A 27,479-nucleotide genomic window follows, 5' to 3' on the forward strand; every position below is an offset into this window, starting at 1 on the left:
GACAGCTGTCCTGCCCTTTAAAAACACACACCTGTTTTGGCTTTACTGGTCTCAAGAAGCACTGTCTGATGTGAACCATGCCTTGCAGAAAAGAGCTCTCAGAAGACCTACGATCAAGAATTGTTGACTTGCATGAAGCTGGAAAGGGTTACAAAAGTATCTCCAAAAGCCTTGATGTTCATGTGTCCACGGTAAGACAGATTGTCTACAAATGGAGAAAGTTTAGCACTGTTGCTACTCTCCCTAGGCGTGGTTGTCCTGTAAAAATGACTGCAAGAGCACAGCGCATAATGCTTAATGAGGTCAAGAAGAATCCTAGAGTGTCAGCTAAAGACCTACAGAAATCTCTGGCACATGCTAACATTTTTGTTGACACATCTACAATAAGGAAAACATTAAACAAGAATGGAGTACATGGGAGGACACCACGGAGGAAGCCATTGCTGTCCCAAAAAAATATTGCAGCACGTTTGAAGTTTGCAAAAGGGCACCTGGATGTTCCACAGCACTACTGGCAAAATATACTGTGGACAGATGAAACCAAAATTGAGTTGTTTGGGAAAAACACAGAACACTATGTGTGGAGAAAAAAAGGCACAGCACACCAACATCAAAACCTCATCCCCAATGTAAAACATGGTGGAGGGAGCATCATGGTTTGGGGCTGCTTTGCTGCCTCAGGGCCTGGACCGATTGTTGTCATTGATGGGAAAATGAATTCCAGAGTTTATCAGGACATTTTGCAGGAAAACGTACGACCATCTGTCTGCCAACTGAAGCTCTGCAGAGGATGGGTGATGCAACAGGACAATGACCCAAAGCATACAAGTAATTCAACAAAACAATGGCTTCAACAGAACAGAATATGCCTTCTGGAGTGGCCCAGTCAAGAGTCCTGACCTCAACCCGATTGAAATGCTATGGCATGACCTTAAGAGAGTGATTCACACCAAACATCCCAAGAATATTGCTACACTGAAACAGTTTTGTGAAGAGGAGTGGTCCAAAATTACTCCAGATCATTGTGCAGGTCTGATCTGCAACTACAGGAAATGTTTGGTTGAGGTTATTGCTGCCAAAGGAGGGTCAACCAGTTATTACGTCCAAAGGTTCACATACTTTTTCCACCCTGCACTGTGAATGTTTCCATCTTATGTTCAATTAAAACATGACAACAGCTAATGTTTGTGTAGTATTATTTTAAGCAGACTGTGTTTTTCTATTGTTGTGACTTACATAACGTTTAGAGCGCATTTTATGGCCAATTCATGCAAAACTTCATGTAATCCCAAAGGGTTCACATACTTTTTCTTGCAACTGTATGTATGTATAACACTTTTTTAATTGGCCTCATAGTTCTGGCATTTCTCTGAGTGGGACTATGACAGCATTTAAATAATGCCAGCCAACAAGTAATGTACTGGAGTAATATACTGGAACAGGCTGTTCTGATTGCTTCCTTCGGGTCTTTTTATAGATAGGCACAGCTAACAAACTGGGAATCCTCTCTTGTTCTGAAGAAATTATGGATTGTTTTCGGGGGGGGGGTGTTAAAATAAATCCACACTTCTGTTTCCAGAAGGAGTGTTATAGAAGTACATAAGAGGAGCATATTACACCACATTACTGATCCAGAGCATCACATACCATCATGTTGTCATCACATTTATAAGGCTAAGATAGAGCAGCCCAATCAGTGCTTTAACACCTTCTTTTCAAAAAGTACTGATATCTGCTCAATGCCAACATTTATTTTACCTGCAGAAGGAATTCCGATCCAGTATAAGCTTCAACTGGAGAAGCTTAGGTATCTTATTTTTAATAATCTAATCCATCAATAAAAAAGATTTCAATTAATTCAATGTCATATTAGCAGATCAAATATTTTATGAATAAATCAAAACACAAATATTTAGAATAGCTAGTATTCTGAATCTTTTTGCCTCAGATTGGAATGAGATCATCCTACAGTGCAGAAATCAATAAAAATCTAGTGATTTTGCCTTTGTGAGTGTGTCTGGCTGGCCGATGAACATTTGATAATAGCTGCTGGGGCTACTATTGCCACAGTGATTATGGGAAAAACTGTGTTTACTTCCATGGATGGAATCTGAATGATTTTCAGTATGAATCCATATCCCTGTAATAAATTGTCAAATGAAAACAGGAAGCATTGGAAACTTATATTAACACAATTTTTCTATGTGGGCAAAATGTTGTGAGCACTCATAGATAAAACTAGTTTTTCTATATGTTTCAATTTGCTTTCTGATCCCGAGATGAAAATTAATAAACTGCAACATGTTTGGGGCATATAATACTACAGTATCTGTTATAACTGCTAGGCCTTGGATTTTTTAAAAAAGTATTCAGGAGAAGAATGCTCAGTTCTGCATTCTGGATAAGCTCCTGCAGAGAGGTTAGTGTCTACATGTTTACACAGCTACCTATGTAAAGTTCCAGTTGGTTGCACAAATAACTGTACTGTCTACAGTACTGTTGGGGAGGGACTCATTCAGGAGGAGCTATCCAAGGTCCTGTTTCATGCTGTCGTTTTCACGAGGTCTTTGTGCAGATTTTTGTTTACTGCTCTTTCCTTCTGATGTAACCTACAAGTACCTTAACTGCTATAATATATATGGGCTACTGTTTGTTGGACAGTGTAGACACTGCAATTGTTGCACTAGTGACTTTTTCTTATACAGCTCATGCTTATGTATGATATGTGCTTATCTGGCATATGAGTAATGACCTGTTCACCAGGTCTGTGCTTTCATCAGTAGGATGTGAAGTGATGGTAGGCATGCTCTAAATAAAACTTCAGCATCTGGTACTTTGTCTTCCCCTCTGATGCCTAATATCCAGCAAAGACAAGTCAACTGTAAATGGTTGAATGTCTTGCAGAATGTCTTACTATGAATGTCTTACTATGGCTTTGTAAACCTTTAGTTTCATTATTGACCTATTCTTTGATGTCCCTATCCAGTGGAGCACAATCTATCAAAAGAAGAACTTGTCTTTGCCATTTTGCAGTTAATTTCTGCATCAATAATACCTTGGAAGAGAACATCATCAAGGTAATTAAACTAGTCCACTGTCTAGTTTCTGCCCTTTGATTGTAATTTGGGGTGCTGTGTACAATGCATGGGGAGTATGCTGGTGCATAACTTTGGTCTTCTGGATGTCAATAGTAACTTTAAAGTTATCACAAGCCATAAAGTTTTTCATAACTTCCTCTAAGCCAGCATTCAAAACACAGTCATCAGCAAAGAGGAAGTCTTTCAGAAGTCTCGCTTCATTCTGATGATAGCTTTAAGCCTCCTCACACTGAAGAGCTTCCAATATCCTTCATACTTGAGTCTGATTCCAGCATTGCCATCCTGGATTGCATCATTCAACAATGTCAGGAAACATCATGCTGAACAGTATAGAAATAAGCACACAGTCGTGTTTGACATCATTGGTGACTGGAAAAGCCTTAGAGCAGGGGTGTCAAACTCAATTTCATTGAGGGCCACATCAGCATTGCGGTTGCCCTCAGGGGGCCGGGTGGGTGTGGCCAGGGTGGGCGTGGCCTACTGGGTGGGCGTGGCTAGTGTGTGTGTGGCCTACTGAGTGGGCGTGGCCAGCTCTACATCGTTCGCATCAAGGGTGCCTATGGGGGCCTGGGCAGGAGTGGGACAGATCTGAGGGTCTCTGGCAGAAGGAGGGTCTCTGGGCCAGGGCCAAGGCAGTGGGGGCCGGTCCCTCACTGTTTCCAGGATGGCTTCGCAGGCCACATGAAACCATTTCGCGGGCCGGATCCGGCCCCCGGGCCTTGTGTTTGACATGTCTGCCTTAGAGGATTCTCAGCTGTCCAGCACACAGGCCATCATGGAATTGGCATACCATCTGAATAAATTTTGGAGGGGCAGCCAAACTTCAAAATGATCCTCCACAGGACTCATTGGCTAATAGTACTGAAGACTTTTGTGAAATCAACAAAGATTGTTCAAAGTTCACAAGTCCTCTCCTGACACTTTTCCTAAAGCTGACACACAGCAAAAATCATGTCAAGAGTCCAACAACCTTTGCAGAAAGTGTATGGTAACTCTGGCACCAGGCTCAGCTCCAAATCTAATACCACACAATTTAGTAGGATTTTTGCAAGGGTTTTTCCTGCAATGGAGAGTAGCAAGATTCCAGTGTCACATACTTGTTAAATGCCCTTCCTCATGTAGAGATAAAAGACACATGCATTTTTAAGTTCTTAATTTAAAGATGCAACTTTAAGTTACAGACTATATAAGTATTAAGTAGTAGCAACGGAGCATTAGAATCCCAAATATGGTGGATCCTGTGCATGTTGGGAGGAATATTTTGAAGAGTATAGTTATAACCTCCTTCCATTTATGGGAAAAGGAGGGGAGGTACCTTTTTAGAATGCAACCAGTCCTTAAATATAATATTCAGAAAGTTGGGAAAATCCAAGAAAAAGAAAAGTTTAAGTAATTTGCATGAGGAATATGAATTGTTAAGCTGAAAGTACAGCAATTTAGTACAGAAGCCAAATAATAAATATTTTGTATTTTATAATTACCAACTCTGTCCAAATAAATATAGTTGAGTAAAATGTCATAAAAATATTAGCTTTCCTTGTTAGTGAATAGGAAAATTATTTTTGGACAAATGTGGCCATATCATAAGCCACAAGCTGCCCCACAGTCGAGGATACTTCACCAAGTGATATGCGACCACTTAATGGATGGGATAGTTTCTCCTTTCAACTTTTTCAGTATAACTGGCAAATTCAAAACTAGTAATTTATTCTAAAAATGTTAAGAGTTGGTAACTTCCTCTTTCCCAAGGTCTTCCTCACTATTGCATCAAGATTATCATCTCATCCTGGCTGGCATTCCAAATATTATCCTGAAATTCAGGGTTGCAGACAGTGACCAGCTGGTACACCTTGTGTACACCTATATAACAACGCAAATTAGTCCATTATGCTTTCATCATTCATTGACCCATTTCTGGTATGAAGTGGAGAGCTCCCACAGAAATCACAACTTTTATATGTCTTATTTACCCTTCTAATTCAGGCCAATTTCAATTATTTTGCTCTGCCAGAAACCCTAAACAGCAAGGTCAATTGTCAATTATTATGGGGAATTCAATCCCAAACATTTTAAAGTCAACTTGTTTACTCATACATAATAATGAAAATCACCTAAAGAAGGAAATAGTGCTAGTGTAAAGATTTTGATGGGTTTTCAAGTTGAGCTTCACAACCACTACCTGCTTCAATATAGCATCCTGATGATCCTGAACAATTTAGGCATTACATATCAAAATTCTAGCTTATGCACAAGTCTTTTGTTCTGCTATCAGGAATTCAGACCTCCTTATCTGAACCTAGGAGTTGTAGAATGCTACTCTGCTTCTTACACAGAAAGTGATGCTATGATTGTAATAGTCTGCAATATTAAATTTCGTGGAAAAAAATGTTCAGCCGTTGCACTGTATTAAAACTCAACATTTTTCATAGTAAGATGAAAATTTTGGACCTTGCAGTTAATATTCATAATTCCATCTCTTTGTACTACCTTGAACATGAACTCTCATTGTTAAGTATCCAACCATGAGTAAAATGATGACTGGCCACCCATCCCCTTTTATTTCTAACACTAGCCAATGATTGTCATATAAAGGACACCCCATCTGTCTTTTGGCTTCAAGCCCAAGTTTGCTAACTCCACTGCTGCAAAAGTTTTGTATGGAACAAACCCTATTAAACTAGGATTTAGATTACTGATGATGTTGACTGCTCTAGAAAAGCCATAGGTAGCTATAAAAAAGGAAATACTTCTGTCTGAAGCATCCTCAAATTAAATTCACTGATTATTAGGCTTATGTTGCTCCCTTTATTCCCTAGATAACCACTATATATTCCGCTGTAGAAGTCATTAGTGTAGCTTTATTACTTGCTAAAAAAAATAAGATTCTTTTGTTGAAACACATGGCTTTTATTGATTTGTGCCAAAGGATATGGCTTCAAACAGGGAAGGGGGATAAGCTGCCTATCAAACAAGCTTAAGAAGTTTGACTTTTAAAATGCAGTATTAATATTTCAAGATTGTTTTCTAGCCCATTCAAGTATATTTCTTTAGTCATATGCACTTGGAGACCAGATGAGTAGTTGATGGGAAATGATTACACTACATGAGATGCAATTATCATGTTTTCAGTTAGATGCTTTATTGACTTGATACAGGACATGAATGTGAACTGCTTTTAACTCACTGCTAATGCTCATAAATATCTTATCCTTCCTTTAATTTATCAAATTGAAGAAGATTCTGGAAAAATGTCAGTGCTGGGGAACAAAGATATATTTAATGCACTTAATTCTTCCAGTTTTAACTACATTTTAAATAACAATCAAATAAAACAACTAGTGATCAAATAGTTAATATGATTTCATGAAATCCATTCAATAAATGTCATGAACTAAGGTTCGTAAACTATTATTTAAAGTGCATTTGAAAATATCTATGTTAAGAGTGAGTTAAAGAAAAAGATGTATTAGCTTAAAGGAAAATTTAAAGTTTTAAAAGGATATATATAAGAATATTCTATAAGGGTAACTTGGAGAAAGTGATCTAAATTTAATGAATTAATTGGAGCTAGTTGGAATTTTATTGGTCTGAAAGTGAACTTTAAAGTATGTATGTTAAGAGGAAATTTAAAAAGATATATTAGAATGTTTTGATTTTAGAAATATTTTTAAAGAAAAGTTCAGTGTTTTAAAGTGGATGAAACAAAAGCATTTTTCCCTTTAAGGTTAAAGAATCTGAAAGAATACAGTGAATTTTGTTAATGGTGACAGTTTATAAAGATTAAGTGCAAATAGAAATACATATTATTTCAACAGCAAGGAAGATGAAGCAGAATGGTTAAACTGATTGTTCTATTCTAAGAGGAGAATATGTTTATGATTTTTATTTAGATCTCACTTCTGGATTTTGTGCTTGTGATGAAAAAAAACTTTGGTTATGCTGATTAGATAGATTTGTTGCTATAGAAATGGCTAGTTATATACTGATGTGTAAAAGTAAAACGTTGATGCTGTAATGTTGTTAACATGTACTGTGCTAAAAAGAGTCTGAAGTCAATGCCTTTTTCCTTCTTCCCTTATACCTCATATTTTCTTTCCCCCTTCCTTTTTTCTTTTCTTAATTTCCTGTTTTTATTTTTCTTAGTATTTTATAAATTGATAAAACAATAAAAGTGAATGGACTATAAAACAAAAGTCATGGACTTGTAGGTTTGAAAATTAGAGAGTATTTTAATGTGGAAATTTCTTTCAAAGCTTGTTTACTGATACATGTATATTGAGAGCTGTAGTCTGTTTCCTCTTAATAAGCAAAAATTGAGAATGGCTTGTCAGGAAGTGAACACGTGTGAGTTTCCATTTTGTATATCATTTTACAAAACAAACCACAGCGGACATCTCAGTAGTTGGTGTACCTCTCCAACCAAGCCAAGAAGATTCTAGCCAGAATTATTCAACAGTTTCAACAATGAACGTTTTGAATTGTCAATCAGCATGATAAGCAAGTGAAGTTACTATAAAGGGCAAAAGTGTATTTGAAATAGCCAGTAAACTGATCCCATTTCATACACCCTTATTGAAATATTGTGATTTTTGATCCTCAATCAGTAGTTTGGATTGGTTGAGAGCTACTTTAATCCTCAGCTAAACATGATTAACAAACTGAAAAATATTTTTAGAATTATGCATTTGTTTCACTCATGGAGCAAATTCCTTTCTTAACTATGACTAATTAATTTACTAGCACTACTTTAACATAAACTATTTTATATAATGCAGCATCTTAAACTTTAATAATTTGTTTAGTTATAAAATTTTATTTATTTTTATTTTATTTGAATTCCATTTATATCCCGCCCTTCTCCGAAAACTCAGGGCGGCTTACAAGCTTAGCAGTAGCCTTCATTCTATGTATATGCCTGCTTATTAGGGCTTTCACACACACACCAAGCGACATTATTACAAAGTCAGCTTAATTTCCCCCAACAATCTGGGTCCTCATTTTACCTACCTTGGAAGGATGGAAGGCTGAGTCAACCTTGAGCCTGGTGGGATGCGAACCTGCACTAATTGCAGGCAGCTGGTGTTACTTAAGGAGGCATTAGCCCACTGCTCCACCAAGGCTCTTTTAAAAATATATTTGAATACTGTTTTAGTGACAATTTTGTGTTGGAACTATTATAAGCAGAGAGATATTATATTTAAACTTGTCTTACTTACGTTTTCTGAATTTAGACTGTTAAATAAACTATTGAGATCGGGCTTTTTTTTTACATTTGTTCTTTACATTGTGTTCTGTCAAGAAACTGCAAACCTTTAGACTGTGCCAGTTCCCATGAAAGTTAAACAACTTGCTTCCTCTGTTGCAAGTCAGCTGTTATCTTTCTTGTCATGTTCCTGTCAGAATAATTCAAGGAGAATGCCTGTTCAACATTGCTTTTGTTTCAAAAGAATTCCAGATATTAGCAAGTGATGAGTATATTTTCTTGCAACTCATTGCTTACCTTGATTTTTCAGACTTTTGTAGTTTACACATTGATATGGAATTATGGCCTAGTGCTTATGTCACACTGCCTTCCCCCTGGTCACATGAACGGATAATGAATACTTGACAACCAGTTTGCACTCACAAACTGTTGCCCAGAGGGCTCCACAATCATGTGATCACCATTTGCAATTTTTTCTGCTGGCTTCCCCAGCAGAGTTGTCTGCTAAGGGCAGCTGAACTCCTCCAGCAGGATGGAGAAATGGAACTCAGATCCTGATGACCTGAGCTCTATTTCTTCCTACAGTTCGTTTTTTCTGTGGAGGAAAGCTGATTTCCTTCAAACGGCATGTAGAGAGGGACCTCTGCTTCTGCCCCAAAGGCATTCTCTTCTGCACCCAGAGAGGAACTGACATCCTTCAGCCAGCCCCTAAAGACCAGAGGGAGCAAAAACCCAAACAGAAAATGGAGAGGCAGCGTACTTCACGAGGGTGAGGGAAGCTCTGGGAGGCCTGACCCAGGTTATGCGTGGGTGCATCTCTCTCAGAGTCTGAAAATCCTGCTTGGGTTTTGGCAGGAAGGATTTTTCCACTCCTAAGAGGAGCCTCCCAGGGACCTCTCCCCCTGAGGAAACTCTGCTTAAGAGCCAGCACAATTGCTTAATGACCAAAACCAGGATTGCCGGGATTGTAGCTGTTGAGCAAAGTTTAATGACTGCTTCACTCAATGACCAAGATTCCAGGGTCAATTGTAGTCATAAGTCATGGACTACCTGTAGGTGTACACTTTTCCTATTTTTCCCCACAAATGCCAGCTACGTCTTCAACTACAGATGTAAAGGAAGGACCACAATATTGCATTAAGTTATGACCTGCCTAAATACTGTTAATAGAGTAAGCTGCATCATGCAGGCTTCATATAGTAAGCTAAGTCATAAATGAATAACGTTTTTTTCCTGTCATCTTAAAGGCTGAAAAAAACAGTGAGCAGTCCAAACACCAAACTGGACAGAAACACCACTTTCTCTCCAATGTCACATTCTTTTCTCACTCTTCCAAGTTTCAAGGATATGATAATTAACTTTTACTAGGGAACTCATCCCTTTCCAAAGTTATGTTTTGCACACCACAATAACTATTGTCATACCACAGTTAACCAAAACAAGCCATATTTGTTGTTAGCTGCAAAGTCGTGTCCGACCCATCGCGACCCCATGGACAATGTCCCTCCAGGCCTTCCTGTCCTCTACCATCTTCTGGAGTCCATTTAGGCTCACGCCTACTGCTTCAGTGACTCCATCCAGCCACCTCATTCTCTGTCGTCCCCTTCTTCTCTTGCCCTCAACCTTTCCCAGCATTAGGCTCTTCTCCAGTGAGTCCTTCCTTCTCATTAGGTGGCCAAAGTATTTGAGTTTCAACTTCAGGATCTGGCCTTCTAAAGAGCAGTCAGTGTTGATCTCCTCTAGGACTGACTGGTTTGATCGCCTTGCAGTCTAAGGGACTCGCAGGAGTCTTCTCCAGCACCATAGTTCAAAGGCTTCAATTCTTTGGCGCTCAGCCTTTCTTATGGTCCAACTTTCACAGCCATACATTGCAACTGGGAAGACCATAGCCTTGACTATACGCACTTTTGTTGACAGGGTGATGTCAAGCCATATTATGATCCAGTAATGATGTCTGAGAGAATCAGTTTCTTATAATGGGTAAGGCATCAGGCTAGAAGTCAACTGGGTGACTTTGGGCTAGTCACTCTTTCTCAACCCTAGAAAAGCCAGTCATTCCTGAAAAACTTACCAAGAAAGCTTCTGGCATTTGTTAGGAGTCAAAACTCACTCATAGGCATCCCCCTCCCAAAATTTCAGAACCTGGTTAGTATGCAAGTTTATTTTTGTTTTTGTAAAATATAATTTAACAAATTGAGGTTATATCCAAACTGACACATTGTGCTTCATATAAACAGAGATTATTAAGGAGTTATAACCCAGAAACAACAGCTGCAGCTGGACAAGCCTGGGCAAAGGTTTAACACATCTACATGTCAACACACAGATCTTCACAGTCTTCCCTTCAAACTAAAATGTGAACCAAGAGCTATAAGCAAGGACACAATTAATGTTTTTGGGTTGTTTTGCATTCAAAGGCAAACAAAAAGGAACATTCTGACCACCAGAGACACCTATTGAAAAACACAACCAAGAGACTAAATTTCACTGTGAAGTAGATAGTATGGGAAGTCAGCCCCCCCCCCCGAGAAGGAAATATTAAAAGGGCAGAAAAATATATTTCCTCAAAGGATCTTAAAGAGGAAGAAAAATATGCCCAGTTTTTCTTAATAGCCCCAAGTCTCCCTCCCCCAAACAGAAACCAGGTCTATATAAATGCAGATGTAAATACAATCCATTCAGGAAGGTTGGAGGCCCCCAGCTAGAACCTTAGGAAGACAAAGGCACCTGAAATCTACATACCCCACCCAAACTCTAAGACAGGACATAACCCACAGATGCCAAAGGGCACACCCAGACTCAGGTCAGAATACATGACACAGGAAATACAAAGCCTAAGACAGGAACAGGAAACAACCTCAAGAGCCCCAGAGGGTATAAAAACCCACTCCCTACATGTGCTCTCTCTCTTTTCTTCCAGAGCCAACTTTCTGTCTGGCTCTCCTCTTCAATAAACTGCAAGCTTCTTTCTAAAGCAGTCACCGTGTTGTTTATTCCTGGCTTGGACTGAACCACGATGAAGACTCTTCCTTCAACAATTGTAAAATAAAAATGAAACTATATGTGCAGCACTGAGATTTTGTTACTACTAGATTTCAGACATAATCAAGATCTTTGTAAAATCAAAGTATATATATGAAACTATAACCTTGTTTTACCAGTTATTTATCCTTCACATTGTTGGAAGATTAAGGGCAGGTGGCCTTAAATCCAAATTCATGCTTGATTATTCACATACTGGTAAGATTAGCAGATTCTAATATGTATGCCATGTAGTACATAACTTCAATCTCCCTTCCCAATCCATGTCACATACTTTAAAAAACTTGATTTATACCAAGGGAAAAAAATTTTTTTTGTCCAGAGCATATGTTACTGAAATATAAATCAAACTACTGTTATCTCGGTGCAGTTAATTGCACAATAGAGAAATAAAGTCACATATACTAAAAATTAAAATTCAGACAACTTTATTGTGGTCATTTAACATACATACACTCACATACTAAAAAACCTCATTCTTATTAGTTAAAAGTAATCTAAAATGTAGAATTATAGAATCCCTGACAAATCTGAAGAAGGTACAATACAGTAGCTGACATAAGAAAAATGGCCAGTAGATAATGCTGAGGCAGAACCACTCTCTGCTCAAACAAGTTCAATTACTCTTAATTATTCTTAATCTAATTTTGTCTGCCACTGCACAAAACCTGGCAATCTTATATGTTATTTCAGGATTAATATAAAATAAGAATTACTTCTATTGCTGGTCATTATACCCTGTTTTACTAGCCAGGAGTGGGGCAATTAGAGCATTTGGGGATGCTGTGAAAAACTGGCAGTAGAAAAGAACATGTTCAGTTGTTTCTACATGTCCTGAATCACAAGAATATACTTGTAAAGGTTATGATATCCTTTTGTATCTTCCAGCTAGGAGTGCTAAAGGTAGTGCATTACATCGGGCTAAGGAAAAGGCCCTTCTCTGGTTGGAAGTATTAAGATATGTGAGATACATAGTTGGTGCCAAGATATATTTCTGACTGTCCATCATGGGAAGCAAAGTAGTATTTTCTGCATCGAGTTTGTTGGTCGAGTTTCTTGAGCATGGCTGGCTCAAGAATTCTGGGAGTTGAAGTCCGCGAGTCATAAAAGAGCCAAGGTTGCCTACCCCTGGTCTATAATATTATGTAGACATTGTCGGAGTGTGTTTCTTGCCTGCACATAGCTCATAGATAATAAATGGGGGAGAGTCCTAGGAGAGGAAGCTTGTTGTATATATGCTAAAAATATACTGTGAATGTACCATCTTTCTTATGTACAAACGGCTGGCATTACAAATCAAACTGCACCTATTGTTCTACACTGCAGCATTAAAAACCCCTAGCATTCCTAATAACCCAATGACATGTTTAGTGTACAGTTTCCACTATGAAATACAATGTCTGAAATCCTAATATCCCAATTTTGGCTACAAAAAATGTTAATATTCCTCGTTCACGTACATGTCATTATATACTCTTGCAGATCCTGAACATAGGTTTGCAAATTAATCAAATATAGTCACAATTTAGTACTGAGCATGTTCTCCTGGGGAACAAAGATTAATTTGAGGTTAATTTGAAAATGTTCAAGCTTGATAAATATGGAGAGAAGGAAGTAGTTGAGTTATTCTGTAGGTTTTACTTTATTTATTGACTTTAAAATCAATGAATCATAAAAACAGTTACCTAAATGCTCTCCTTGGCATTCTTCCTACAATAACCACTATGCTGCAACATCAAAGCAAATCAATAAAATTAAACTGTCATTTCTGTCATGAATAACATCATAGGACAGTAAAGTTCCTTTGGAAGGTTTTCATACTGTTATAAGAATTCTAATTTTTTAAATTTACATTCTAAATTTTCTTGATTTTTATTATGAGGGCTCCTTATTTCACAGGATGCTGGTAAACTATAGTTTGATTATTTAAAAAACTATTAAAATATATCCACCCTCCTTCAAAGAGTAGAAAGTAGTGGCTCTTTAAATGTTAGAAATGAATGAAATGTGAATTGATTAAACAATGTGACAAAATGTATTTTTACAGTCAAGGACTAACAACTCATTAACAAATATTATTTGCAAAAGTGCCCATAGCAACTGCACGTGCTAAAATCAGAAGTGATAATATAAATGTTTATTGACAAACTGCATCCTCATGATGCAGAGTTATAACATCCACCAAATAATGTAATGGAAAGTGTGAACAGTTATTTCAAGTTGTAACAAGCATAGGCAGTTAAGTATAAGCACAGGATTAACATAAAAAAATGTTAATTCTAAAGTGGCAAATTACTGAAATAACAGCAGTTTCAAGATGCCTTATCAGTAAATTCTAATTCTTATATATGAGCATTTGGTGTATGGATTTTTTTATGGATCTTACTAACATATATAGGGACAATACTCCTATCTGAGCATTAAGCCTTCCACAAACTCCCTATTCTTACATTTCTGAGCTACAGATTTATAAACTCCTTGTTTTATATTACTTTCATTTCATTTCCAAGAAGCAGACATGTCAAACACAAGGCCCGGGGCCCGGATCCGGCCCGTGAAGTGGTTTCATGTGGCCCGCGAAGCCATCCTGGAAACAGTGAGGGAAAGGCCCCCACTGCCTTGGCCCTGGCCCAGAGACCCTCCTTCTGCCAGAGACCCTCAGATCTGTCCCATTCCTGCACAGGCCCACATAGGCACCCTTGATGCGAACGATGTAGAGCTGGCCACGCCCACCCAGTAGGACATATGCACTCTAGCCACGCCCACCCAGTAGGCCACACCCACCCTGGCCATACCCACCCGGCCCCTTGGGGGCAACCGCAATGCTGATGCGGCCCTCAATGAAATTGAGTTTGACACCCCTGCAAGAAGCATCCTTCTTTAGCATCAGCTTGTCAGCAAGCTACCTTTTCAATCCCACTGGAATTGAAGGCATTCTGGTTTTCTTCCACATTAGTGTTGTTTGAAATGTGCTCTTTAATTTCTTTTTCAAGATATCCCAGCTGGCTACAACACTTTTGCCTTAAAACATTTTTCCCATTACATCTTCATTATTTCTTTTAGTGTACTAACACCAGTCTTTTAAAAATGTGATTTATGCTTTGTTATTTTTTAATCAAGCTTCTAACAAAGCATGGCCACTTGTAATAAAAATTCCCATCACTTTAATATTGTCAATCAATCTTCATCTGTTATTTAGGCCCATATCCAAGGAAGCACATCCTTTACTGCCCATCTCTAATCTTTTACATTCATTTTAACCTATCCGACTGTCCCCTTAAAACAACAAAAATTCTAAGAAATTTCTTAAATATAAAGAATTAGAATGAACACACACAGGTGTGCTGAAAACTGCACTGATACTGAGAAGAGCTGTATTCTACTAATCAAATAAAGATAATTGGGACCCAGAAGCCATTTAACATAAAAGCATTTGGAAGGATAAAATTCGATTCCCATGCTCTACCACTTTATTCTTGATGAGAACATATTCTCATCGAAGTCAAATGAGAGCTGCTATAAGCATTCTAATAACTTTCTCAAAGCAAGATGAAATCATTCAATTTAGAAAAATTACTATATTAGTCAAATCTACAAGCTTCCAAAATCCAGTTCATACTGAATTATATTTATTGAATCTGCTGGCAAATATTTCTGAATTTATGTTAATATACTAGTCAGGGGCGGTGTGGTGGCTCAGCAGTTAAAATGCTGGGTTTGTCACCTGGAAAGCCAGCAGCCCAGACTTGGGACCTGAGATTCACGTAACGGGATGAGCTCCCATCCTTGCCCCAGCTCCTGCCAACCTAGCAGTTCAAAAGTTTAACGCAAGTAGATAAATAGCTACCACTTCAGTGGGAAAGTAACCAGCAATTTCCTTATTTTTGTTCATCAATTTTACCAGTTACTTTATTCTTTTTTCTACTTCCCATAAACTTGCCAAACAGAATCCTGTTAAAGCCCATCTTCTGCTTGTATCACCTGTTCAACATGTATGAATTAGGGTTTCACTGTTTTGACCCTTAATTTTGATTCTAGCTATCACTGCCATTCTTATTATTATAATGTATTTATTGTGCAGGCTAAACAGATATGAGGACAATAATCATCCCCTTCCTTATACAGACCTACACAGTTTTCCAAATTCAGTTGGTTCTAATTCTAGTTCTATATACAGATGTCTCAGATTGTAATGCCATCTAGGTTAAATACATAGGGCAAATTATTCCCCTTACAGCCATTAGTTCGATCAGTTTTTCACAAAGCAACAATAATATATATCCAAAGTTATATGAAGTAAATTGAAATACTTTGTGTAACTCACTAGTTTATGACCATTTTTACTATATTGAAGCAAATTCCAGTATCTGACCTAAGCAACCCAATAATTTATGTCATCTACAGAAATTAGATTGCTAATAAAGCAACATGCCAGAAAATCCAAGTTGAGAGCCAGTTTGATCTTAGGCACTGGCTTAGAAAGCAGGAGACCATGAATTCAAGTTCTGTCATAGCCATGAAAGCCAGCTGGGTGACCTTGGATGAAACACTCTTTCCCAATCCAATTCACTTCACAAGCTTGTTGTGGGAAAAATAGGCGAAGGAAGGAATGTTGGATATATGTTCATTGCCTTGGGTTATTGGTAAAAAGAATAAAGGTGGGATATAAAATAAATATAATAAATAAAAAATGTAAAACATAGAAAACCTAGAATTTAGCCAAACATTTTGTATTTATACAAGCATTTAACCAATTCCTCTGTACATTGATTTTAAAAAGAAATTGAAAGAACACAGCAACATGTTCAGTATTAATTTAATCTAGTATAATGCAACATCACCATCTGACCAAAAGAGCCTTGGTGGAGCAGTGGGCTAATGCCTCCTTAAGTAACACCAGCTGCCTGCAATTAGTGCAGGTTCGCGTCCCACCAGGCTCAAGGTTGACTCAGCCTTCCATCCTTCCGAGGTAGGTAAAATGAGTGAATGAAGAATGAAGGCTATTGCTAAGCACATCGATTTGTGCTTTAGATTGTAAGCCGCCCTGAGTCTTCGGAGAAGGGCGGGATATAAATGGAATTTTTTTTAAAAAAGATATCCTTGTGCAGTTTGGAAACAACATTTTGAGAGCAAGGCAAGGAGATATAAAAGCCTATTTCCCAGTTACCCACAACAGTATGTAAATTAAATAATCTTGGCTAGTTGAGGGGATGTTTATTAATGTTATATTTTATGTAAGCTGCTGGGACTCTTGATTGTAGTTAGAAATGTGAAAAATAGAGAGGCCACAAGATTTAAAGAGAAGTGTAATTTCAGTGAATAATTCTAATTGCCACATGAAATTCTTGAGGTCTTATTTTTAAAAACAAAGATCATTAGTCTATGTCTCTGATACCCTTTATTTTCTTCTCTTCCTCCTGTGCAACAAGAAAATAGTTATACCCAGTGTTTTTTTTCTAAAAAAAGAAAAGGTGCCGGAATTCTCATCTTGGCAGGCGCAGGAGGCGGGGGGGCGGCGCTGCTGCAGTCACGGGTGCGAGGGGTGTTGGTGGCGGGCTACCCCCTGGGGCCGGAGCCCGCACAGCTGTTGCTATGGGAGCAGCAGGGCCCGCTCTATATGGCGGGGCTGCGCGGTGCAGGCGGCAGAGCCGGTGCAGGCCAGGCGATGCAGAAAAAAAGCCCTGCTTTTATGTTTTAATCTTATGATTTTAAAAATATTGTAAGTTGCTCCAAACCTCGCCATGTGGATTTGCTACAAATATTATATAATCGGTAAATAAAGGTAGAACATATGTTAAATATACATCAAATGATAATATGCTTCCCTACAAAGCCAATTCTTGCTCAATGACAAACAAAGGAGTTAACTCGGAAAGGCAAGAGGAAAATCTAGAAGAGGTCTGTGCAACTTGTAGAAGGGAAAGGCCCACACTGATAAATTAAAAATCTTTGTGGTCTGCAAAGGAATGCTGGTGGGCTAATCAATGATTTGGTGACTAGAGGAGCATCTACAGTGTTGGAGTTCGTGGTCATGGTAAGCCATGGAGGCACTAGGCAACATGACTTTCAGGGCAGTGGTGGTGATTTTATTACTCTTTTTTTTTAAAAAAAAAAAGTCTGTGCTCTGTCCAAGGGTGCTTGGTAGGCTGCATGTACAGGCCTGGTCTAGAATTTATTTTGGAGCATTCAACTATCTAGAGCAGGCATGTCAAACTCATTTTGTTTGAGGCAACTTTTTATAAAAGAATTGCCATTAATTTGTTTTAATAAAATAATTTAAATCAATTTTTCACTTGATTTCAAATTAAATGAATTATATTGGTTGACAATGAGATTTTTTTTAGTACAATTGCCAAATGCAACAAACTGGTTTTAGGTATATGTGTGCACTAATTATTTCAACAGCAATACATTTTAACAACATATTCTATTTGTAAATGAATGCAAATGCAAATTATACAATTTTTTGTGCAAAAATAAAACAAAATAACAGATTTAAGAGCTGTTATCATTAGTTATCCTTAGATAAAAAATAATTTCATCATCCAAAACTTTGTTATATACTGTTGCAGAGATGTTAACATAGGAAATAGATTATTTTGTTATCTAATTTTACCTTCCGAAAGACAGAAGCAGATGAAAAATGTGAGGTTCTTTCTTGTTGGCTTTTTTGAATTAGCTGTTTTATATTCTAAAAGTTTAGTTCTTAAAGAAGTAATCCTGTAAATAATTTTAATGTCCTCTTCTAGTGCAGGCTCTTTTATGACTCAAGGACTTCAACTCCCAGAATTCCTGAGCCAGCATGGCTCAGCATGGCAACCTCTCCCTTTCCGCTCAGCATGGCTGGCTCAGGATTTCTGGGAGCTGAAGTCCATGAGTCATAAAAAAGGGCCAAGAGAGGGTTGGGTTTTTTTGCAAAAAAAAAAAAAAAAAAAGTGCAGGAACGCTGTTCTGAGCGTTCTATGAGGAAAAAAAGCCCTGGTTATACCTGAACAGATTGCTCCATTTTGTTCTGTGAACTACAAACCATGAATTGAAATAAATTATATTTAATTTCTACAAACATATTTTAAATGTCGTGCTGTTTTATGTCTGTAACCCAAGAAGCAAAATGAAACCTATAGCACCTACTTTTGGAAAGACCTAGAAAACAGTACAAACAAGAAGTTTTAAATTGACTTCTGAGAATACTGTAATATAAATTGAAAGTTAAGAAAGAACATGATACAATACAGATTCTGGCTTGTAACATTATTAATCATGTACAAAACATTTCTAATTCAAAGCACTGGAAGTTTAAAACATCCCACTTAACATAGAAACAGTTGTTTTGTGTTTCACATGGATTATTTTGATCATTTTGAAGTGTTTTCAGCTAAAAAACAAATTGGTCAAAGGACTTCTTTTTAAGACCCTTTTTTGACTATACAGAAAGTGGTATCTGGATATTCACAAGGAACTAAAAATTAATATAAATAATCAATATAATTAAAATATAGCTTGCATTTACCTTCTATAGAAGGGGCCTGGTCCTGAGCAGCATACAGCATCTCTTTGAAAGCCTATCAAGAAAGAAGGAAAATTAAATCTGACAGCACTGGCACATTAAGTCACTTGATCTACCTACTTTAAATCAATTGGCAATTAAATCCCCTCACCCCTTAAGGCTAAAAATAACCAAGGAATGTAAATTTAATGTTATTTCACTTATTTCCAATGTCAAATGAGATGAATTCTATACACAGACCACAAACATTCAGCACAAGGAACATACTGACTAGCAAAGCAAAGCTCTGCTATGTTTTTAAGGTTCTCCATTTTCTATTATCATTCACATTAAGTCTCGTAAGATTAGTTGGGAATTGGAGAAGAGGAAAAAGCATCTCAGATTATATTAGCAGCATTAATGACCACAACAATAGTCAATGGTATGCATTATTCAGGAAGTTCTTTTCTTACAACCATTCATTTAGTGACCGTTCAAAGTTGCAACAGCACTGAAAAAAGTGGCTTATGACCATTTTTCACACGTACGATTGCTACATCCCCACGGTCATATGGTCAAAATTCAGAAGCTTGGCAACTAAGTCATATTTATGACAGTTGCAGTGTCCCAGGGTCATGTATCACCCTTTGCAACCTTCTGACAAGGAAGGCCAATGGGGAAATCAGATTCATTTAACAACCTTGTTACCAATTTAACAATTGTAATGATTCACTTAACAACTGTGGCAAAAAAAGGTAATAAAATGGGGCAAAATTTACATAATAATTGTCTCACTTAGCAATATAAATTTTGGGCTCAGTTGTGTTGTATGTTGAGGACCACCTATAATAATTATACTGTTTTTATAATTAGTAACAGAAACTCTTGTTTCTTTTACTGAATTTCAATAGGATACCTTTAAATGTAAGACATTCAATTAAGCTGACATCATTAGATGAAAATATGGAAAACTCAGAGAAACTGATTATGGGGTGGGCTAATGTTAAATATAAGACCCAAATATTTAGTAATGTCAATCAGCAGAAGTTGAGTTCAACTCATGTGGCATCTAACTGTTGAACTATGGATATTAACTTAACAAATCAAACCTTAAGGCTTTAGACTTTCACCTAAAAGTAAGCAATGAGTGTTCAGCAGTCACAGTTTAGAGGAAAGCAAACAGAAATATCAAAATACCTCTGAAGAATTATTAGCTGAAATTTATGACTTTGCAAAACAGATGCAAAGTCTAAAAGGACAACCTGGAAATGAAGATGGAAAAATGGAAAAACAAATTGTTTTCAAAACTTCATCAACTGACCTCCATGTTGCAAAGAATTAACTGCATGCTGTTCTACATTGCAACAGTTTCATATAAATTTCAGAATTATTCTTTATTGAATACAAACTTCATACTTAGCTACTGCTAAGCTTGTAAGCCGCCCTGAGTCTTCGGAGAAGGGCGGGATATAAATGGAATTAAAATAAATAAAATAAATAAAATAAATACAATTACAAGAGCCAAAGCCAATCTGCCCATCAGCTGGAACATTTCTGACATTTCAAGTTACTGTTATTATTTGGTTAAATAAGTTACATCAAGATAAGAGAGCAGAATAAAATTGGTATCATTTTTTTTACCATTATTAACTCTATGCCCTTGAAATATTAATTTACACTATTTTTCAACAAGCAGTATATTTGCACCAGAGGTGTCACACAGTTTTACTAAAGGCTCAAAACATATTTTTTTATTCGTTTTAAAGACATAGAAATTACTAAGCAAGGACAGATTGGGACTCAACCTTAAATCTATTTCCAGGACTTGAAACTTCTTTTTATGCCAATGGAAGTATTTTTCACTTAAGTTAATTGCTATAGGCAGGGCAGAGCTGCTTTTATTAAGGGTGGGAAGGATTTTGTTTCCATACTTTAGTTTGCATAGCTCTTGTCAATTCTGTGTGCCTTAGAAAAGGACATTGCCAATGTAGCCAAAATTTCAAATAATCTATGTTTCTGTACAAATTGTACATGTAAGCTTAACATCAAGACTAGACAAAATGCTAGATTGAACTTGTAGATATTGGATTACATGATATCATCATCTTCTTCTTCTTCCCCCTTGCCATCTTCCCTGTTCCTTCAAAATCTTCTTTAAAGGACTACAGATCCTCCGAGGCAGATTGAAGATGAAAGAGAAAAGGAATGATCTACCACCACCACCACCACTAGTAACGCTGATGAAAGCATTCACCATTACAGGTAGTTAACAATGGCAACTGGGACTGAAATTGCCATGGCTAAGTAACAGTCCAGAAGCATGTCATGTGACCATGTCATTTAGTGATGGCAATTGATACTCCTAGGACCTAGGTGCTGTTATTAAGCAAATCATTGCAGGTTGATAAGCGGGAACTTTACATGGTCACCATTTGCAACTTCTTATAGATTCTCCATTGATTTTGCCTATTGGAAGCTGGCAAAGAACGTTGCAAATGGCAATTGTATGACTATGGGATGTTGCCACCATCATAATCACAAGTTAACCACCAAGAACCCAGATTTTAATCATGTAATCACAGGGACATTGCAATAGCTGGATCTCTGAGGACCACTCATTCAGCACCACTGCAAGTTTGAACAGTACCTGAATGAGTGGTCTTTAAACAAGGACCACCTGTATATTTTACCCCAATTTTTAAATATTAATGAGCTAAAATTAAGTCTTACAAATGAAACCTTTTCAATTTGCATTAAACTTAAAATAAAACAACTGAATTCATGAAGACATCTGTCTCTTGTCTCACAGCCTGCTTTCACAATATGAACTAAGTCAAGATTATGTCTTTAGACACGTTTTTGTCTAATCAGATTCAAGAAAGAATAAATAAAATGTATAGAATCCAAACTATGCAATAATTTTAACTAGGCCACTTTCAGCCATGATTGTTAAATAACTAACTAGGCAATAGTACATTTCTGCCATATTTATTTATTTTATTTATTTATTTATTTATTTTAATTCCATTTATATCCCGCCCTTCTCCGAAGACTCAGGGCAGCTTAGTAATAAATTGGAGTGTTTTACAATAATTAATCACAATTAAGCCACAATGCAGTAAGACCTAAATAGTCTCTCTTCAGAGTATCAGATTAAAATGTTCCATAATTTTCAAATCTAGGCCCAAATTTTCATGCTTCAATATGAGTGAGGTATGTTTTTTATTTGCCATTGTTTGAAATTATACTTCAAGATGCAGTTTATCACCTTTAAAGCCTTTAAGCAATAACCCTGGATTATTTGAAAGACCACTGTCTTTGATCAGTTCTGCCCATCCAGTAAGATTCAATAGGAATCAGCATGGTCTGAGTTTCACCCCTTAAACAATACCATAGGACTGTGGTGGCAAACCTATGGCACATGTGCCACAGGTGGCTCACAGAGCACTCTCTGTGGGCACGCAGACCATCGCCCCAGTCCTAGGCCTTCAGTCCCGTCTGTGAGCAACCTGCACCAATACCAGCGCTGGGTAAGGTTGCCGCGCCCGCCCCACGGCCCAAGCATTTTTTTACTAACCTGCCTTTCAGCTGCATTTTGTTTCTCCATTCGCTTCTCAGCCTTTGCCACGTGTTTGTGGGAACATCAGTTTAAAAAAAAGTTCCATTAGACTTTCTAACTTCTTGTGAGATCTCAAGAAGTTAGAAAGTCTGATGGAACTTTTTTTTTACCCATAGTCCCACAAACATGCAGCGAAGGCTGAGAAGCAAACAGAGAAACGGAATGCAGCTGAAAGGCAGGTTAGTAAAAAAACGCTTGGGGGAGGTGAGGGCATCTGGGCGGGGGCGGCAACCTTAGCCTGCATGGTGGCGGGAGGGTGGGACGCACGCCCTCCCCATGCCAAGCCAGCCCCTGCAGCCCTGGGGCGGCAATGCTGGGCAGCGGTGGGCAGGGTGTTGAGGTGGGGGCCGGCAGGCCGACCAAAGCAGCAGGTGGAGCACCGGAGGTCGGGGAGGGAGGGTGCTGAAGTGGGCAGTCGGGCCATTGGCAAAAGAGCAAGACGTCTGAGCGGAAAGCGGCCTCGGAACAAGTCGGGCAGGTAAGGAAAGAAATCCTCGCTTCCCCCAGAAATTGCCTTTCTCTCCTTACCTGACTTCCAGCCTGTGCCATTTGTCCTTCACAATCTGCCACCGCCGCCGTGTGCAAGGACACAAAGGAAGGGTATTGTTTTGGGGGGGGGGAAGGTCAATCAATCAATTCCAACTTCTCGTGAAAGATCATGAAGTTGGAAATGATTGACCTTTTTTTCCCCAAAAAAACTTTTGTTTCCTTGCACGTGGTGGCGGATTGCGAAGGAGATATAGCATGGCCGCATGGGGCTGGAAATCAAGTAAGGAAAGAAAGGCAATTTCTGGGGGGAGCGAGGATTTCTTTCCTTATCTTCCCCGCTTGTCCTAAGGCTGCTTTTCCACTCAACTGCATTGCTCCTGCCAATGGCCTGACTGCCCACTTCAGTGCCCTCCCTCCCCAAGCCTCTGGCACTCCACCTGCTGCTTTGGTGGCTCTGTAGGCAGAGCTGTGAAGTTCTCTTCTCTACTTTCAGCCGAGCCGCATTGCAGCAGCATTGGGCGCAATACGCAAGGCGGCAAACAGTTGTGTCACCCCGAAGCTGGCTGTTTGCCGCCTCCTGCCCAGTGCCACTGCCATGAGGCCGCAGAACGAGCTGGGCGGTGGTAAGAAACCGGTAAACCAGTTCCTTACCTCCACCCGGCTTGTTCCATGGCCTGGCAGCGGCATTGGCTGTGACACGCAAGGCGGCAAATGGCCGCAGCCACTGGCAAATAGCCATGTCGCACTGAAACCGGCCGTTTGCCGCCTCCTGCCCAGTGCCACTGCCATGAGGCGCCCCTCTAGCTCTTGGGAGTTGTGCTGGTGTCTTTCGTGCCAGGCATCCTTTGCGGTGAGTTTCTGGAAAAATTTGCGATGTGGGTGGGTGCAACGCACAAGGCTGTAAATGGTCATGGCCGGCGTCAAACAGCCACGTCGCACCAACATCGGACATTTGCCACCTCTTGCCCAGTGCCGCTGCCATGAGGCCATGGAACACACCGGGCGGCGATAAGAAACCAGTATACCAGTTTCTTACCTCCACCCGGCTTGTTCCGTGGCCTTATGGCAGCCACCTTGGGTGTGACACGTGAGGCAGTAAATGGCCGCGGCCAGAGGGAAACAGCCACATCACACCGAAACCGAGGAGCCGGCAGGCTGTGGCTGCTGATGGACACAGTTGGCCCCCATGCACTGTGTGCGGGGGCTGATGGTGTCAGGCAGCCGCCGCCCCGGCCCCTGCCTCGCCTCACCCTGCGGCAATGGCACCCTTGCACTGCCCCCTGCCTCATCTCGCCCCACAGGACGAGCCTTCTGCCCCCCATCCCACCCACGAGACGCCCTGGATCTCCCCCAAGCCTGCCTGGCCCCCACAGGCGTCCATTCCCACGAGCAACATCAAGGTGGCCACACCCACCCCGGCAACGCCCACCCCATCTGCCATGACCACCACGGCCACACTCATCCAATGGGCCACACAGTGCCTACCCAGCACTGGACGATACATAAGTGGGTTTTGGGTTGCAGTTTGGGCACTCAATCTCTAAAAGGTTTGCCATCACTGCTATAAGAGATCCACTTCATTCCTTAACCCTCCAACAAATCTAGAACCAATTTCTCCCCATTAGTTAAGAGGTTAACTAAAAGGTGCAATTAAAAAACACTAACCAGAGGATTCCACACACAGATCCCAGCAAAAGACCCTAAACAGATTATTTTTGTAAGAAAAAGCATTGCAGAAAAAAATACATTGAAATGTTTAATTAGTGAAAGCTTCAAAAGTTTAAAATATAATGAACAAAAATGCAATAAAAGTGGGCTAAAGCAACAGATGCAAGCCTTGAACCTGATGCACAGTTCATCACACACATCCCAAAATAGGGCAAAGTTGAAACTATGAGCTATGCAAGCCTGCTTCTAGAAGCATTTCTAGGAATCACCACACTCAGAAAGGACGCCACTGACACCACTCAAGAGACTATAACTTCAAGTCCCCAAAAAATGCAAAGCTTTGACTTTCAGAATTGTATCAACATCTACCAATTCACTAATTAAGGATAATTGTTAGTAGTTAGTAGAGAAAAACCCAAGTGTCAAAAGTGGAGATTGAATAACCCTGGGATACAGTGCCACCTAGTTTCCTTCAAAAGCAGTTCACAGATAGCCTTCTCAGGTGCCTTCCCCTCCCACCCTGCCTTCTTTGGGAATACCAATATCCCCAACAGAAGATCCAGCACAACAACCTTCTTTCTATCAGAAGTCTTCCGACCTTCAACAGCAGAAATACCGCTTAGCAAAAGCTCCCGCACTTCCTTAAACCTTCTTTTCCATCTTGATTCATTAATATCCCCGGGCGGAACATCAAAGCACAAGGAAATCTGTGGCCAAAGGGAAGCTGAAATGGGAAAAGCCAGGCTTTTCCCTGCGGGCTGGGGGGGGGGGGGGGAAAGGCCTGTGAATTGAATGAAAAGAGAAGGAACGAGCCCAGACAGAATAGCAGAATGCAGCTCGAGCGGGGGAAGAGTGGAATTCTACTAGGGAAGGCAGGCTGAGCTGGAAGATGAGCCTTGGTGGAGCAGTGGGCTAATGCCTCCTTAAGTAACACCAGCTGCCTGCAATTAGTGCAGGTTCGAGTCCCACCAGGCTCAAGGTTTGACTCAGCCTTCCATCCTTCCCAGGTAGGTAAAATGAGGACCCAGATTGTTGGGGGCAATTAAGCTGACTTTGTAATCATGCCGCTTGGGTGTGTGTGTGTGTGTGTGAAAGCCCTAACAAGCAGGCATAGACATAGAATGAAGGCTACTGCTAAGCTTGTAAGCCGCCCTGAGTCTTCGGAGAAGGGCGGGATATAAATGGGATTAAAATAAAAAATAAATAAATAAAAATAAAAAGATCACTGAAGCATCTGCGATCCCGCTACGCCCAACCGCGGGTGGGGGCGGGGGCTCCAACGACTACATCAAACGGAGACTACCGAAAGCCTCTGCATCAGATCCATCGCCCACCAAAATCGCCGTACGGCGATTTTGGTGGGCGATGGGTCTGATGCAGACGCTTTCGGTAGTCTTCCATGCAACCCATGTCAGCCTTTTTCTTTGCAGCGGGTGAGCCCACCCCCCACCCCCCTACTGAGTCTCAAGCGCGCATCTTATTCCCGTTTTTCTTCCACGGCCCCAAACGCAACCCCAAAGGGCTCGCCTCTCCGATGCTACCCGCTCCTCTTCCCTCCAAGGCTGCTCCCGTTTTTGTTTCCCCACCACCACCACCTTCTTTTCCAAAAAGCCATGTACCTCATACTGGATGTATTGCTTCCGCCACTCCGGAGTGATGTGTGCGGAAAGGTGCTCGGCGAACTTCATGCTGCTGCTGGTGGTGGTGCCGCCTCCCCCTTAGGCTTCTTCGCCTTGCCTGCCGGAGGCGCCGCTTTTACTTTTCAGCTTCGCTCGAGCGCCTCAGAGCCTGCTCAAAAGAAGCCGGAGCCGGCTGGGATGTCTCTTGTCGGCGCTTGAACTGCGGGCGACGGACGCGGGCGCCTGCCACCTCCGCCGCACATGAAGCCCGGTCCTTGACTCCCTCTTTCGCACAAAGCGCGCTTTCCCGCTTTCCCCTCAGGAATGCCCTGGCGCGGCTGCCACCGCCGTTGCCTCCTGCGGCCCCGCAGCCTCCTCTGGCGCTCCTGAAGCAGCGGCAACCTCCGCCGCCATCTTTCCTCTCCTCCGTTGGCCTAGGCCCGCCTTTCCACACTGAGAGACCTGACGTCATCACCACAAGGAACCGCCTTCCTCCCGAAGAGCAGACGTAAGGCGAAAACAAAGGGGGGGGGGAAAAACGAACGCTGCTATCGGCCACGCCCACTTCCCCTCCTCACCCGCCTTTCTTCCCATCTTAGACCGACGAAGCAAGAGGAGGTGTGAGGAGCTCGAAAGGGGCGGAGCTATCATTCAGAACCGCCCAGGGCACGCCCTGAAGGGTAGCGGATTTTCAAACAAAACGGGATCTCGGGGTCGGAACGCCCCCTTTTTTTGTCGTGCAGCAGCGACTTGGGGGCGCCCGGAAATGTTCCCCGCGGTCCCCTGGCTTTTGAGAGCAGGCAACAGAATTTCGTTTTTAATGTGTGCCCACAGTAAAAAAAAAATGACAATAAAGGTTATCTCAATCCTAGGGTTACTTTGCCCGAAAACCTCGCTTGAAGCGACGTACTGCATTTAAAAAAATAATACTATTTTACTTGTATGCTATCAAGTTGTTTTGATCGCATGAATTAGAGAACATAAAGATTAATTAATTCATGGCATTCTATCCCTAACATGTTCTTTTATGTCTTCCGGCTGTTAGTGGTCCATTTATCTTTCCTTCCACCTTTCCCAAAATTAGAGGGGTTTTTACATAATGTGTCTGAAATAGTATAATTTCAGCCTTTTCCATTGTGCCTCAAGTGACAACTCTGGGTTGAGAAAACATAAAGAACAAATTTATATTTCCATTTGGATGCTCACAACATGTCAAGCCACTGTACTTGGCATAAATAACCTATTTGAAAGTTCC

The 27,479-nt window shown here is 40.1% G+C and overlaps 1 protein-coding gene across 1 annotated transcript in view; it reads right to left on the bottom strand.

Annotated features, from left to right (window-relative positions):
• Nucleotides 1-26,803, bottom strand: part of XPR1 (xenotropic and polytropic retrovirus receptor 1) — a 101,890-nt gene extending 75,087 nt beyond the window's left edge. The window contains exons 1-2 of the mRNA XM_083358508.1: nucleotides 26,225-26,803; nucleotides 18,854-18,905 (exon numbers count right to left, since the gene is read on the bottom strand). Coding sequence (XP_083214634.1) covers nucleotides 18,854-18,905; nucleotides 26,225-26,293 — 121 coding nt within the window. The 5' untranslated portion in view covers nucleotides 26,294-26,803. The remainder of the gene's footprint in view (nucleotides 1-18,853; nucleotides 18,906-26,224) is intronic.
• Between the last annotated feature and the right edge of the window lie 676 nt (nucleotides 26,804-27,479).

Source organism: Vipera ursinii, assembly GCF_947247035.1.
Source record: "Vipera ursinii genome assembly, chromosome: 3".
NCBI classification, from domain to species: domain Eukaryota; kingdom Metazoa; phylum Chordata; class Lepidosauria; order Squamata; family Viperidae; genus Vipera; species Vipera ursinii.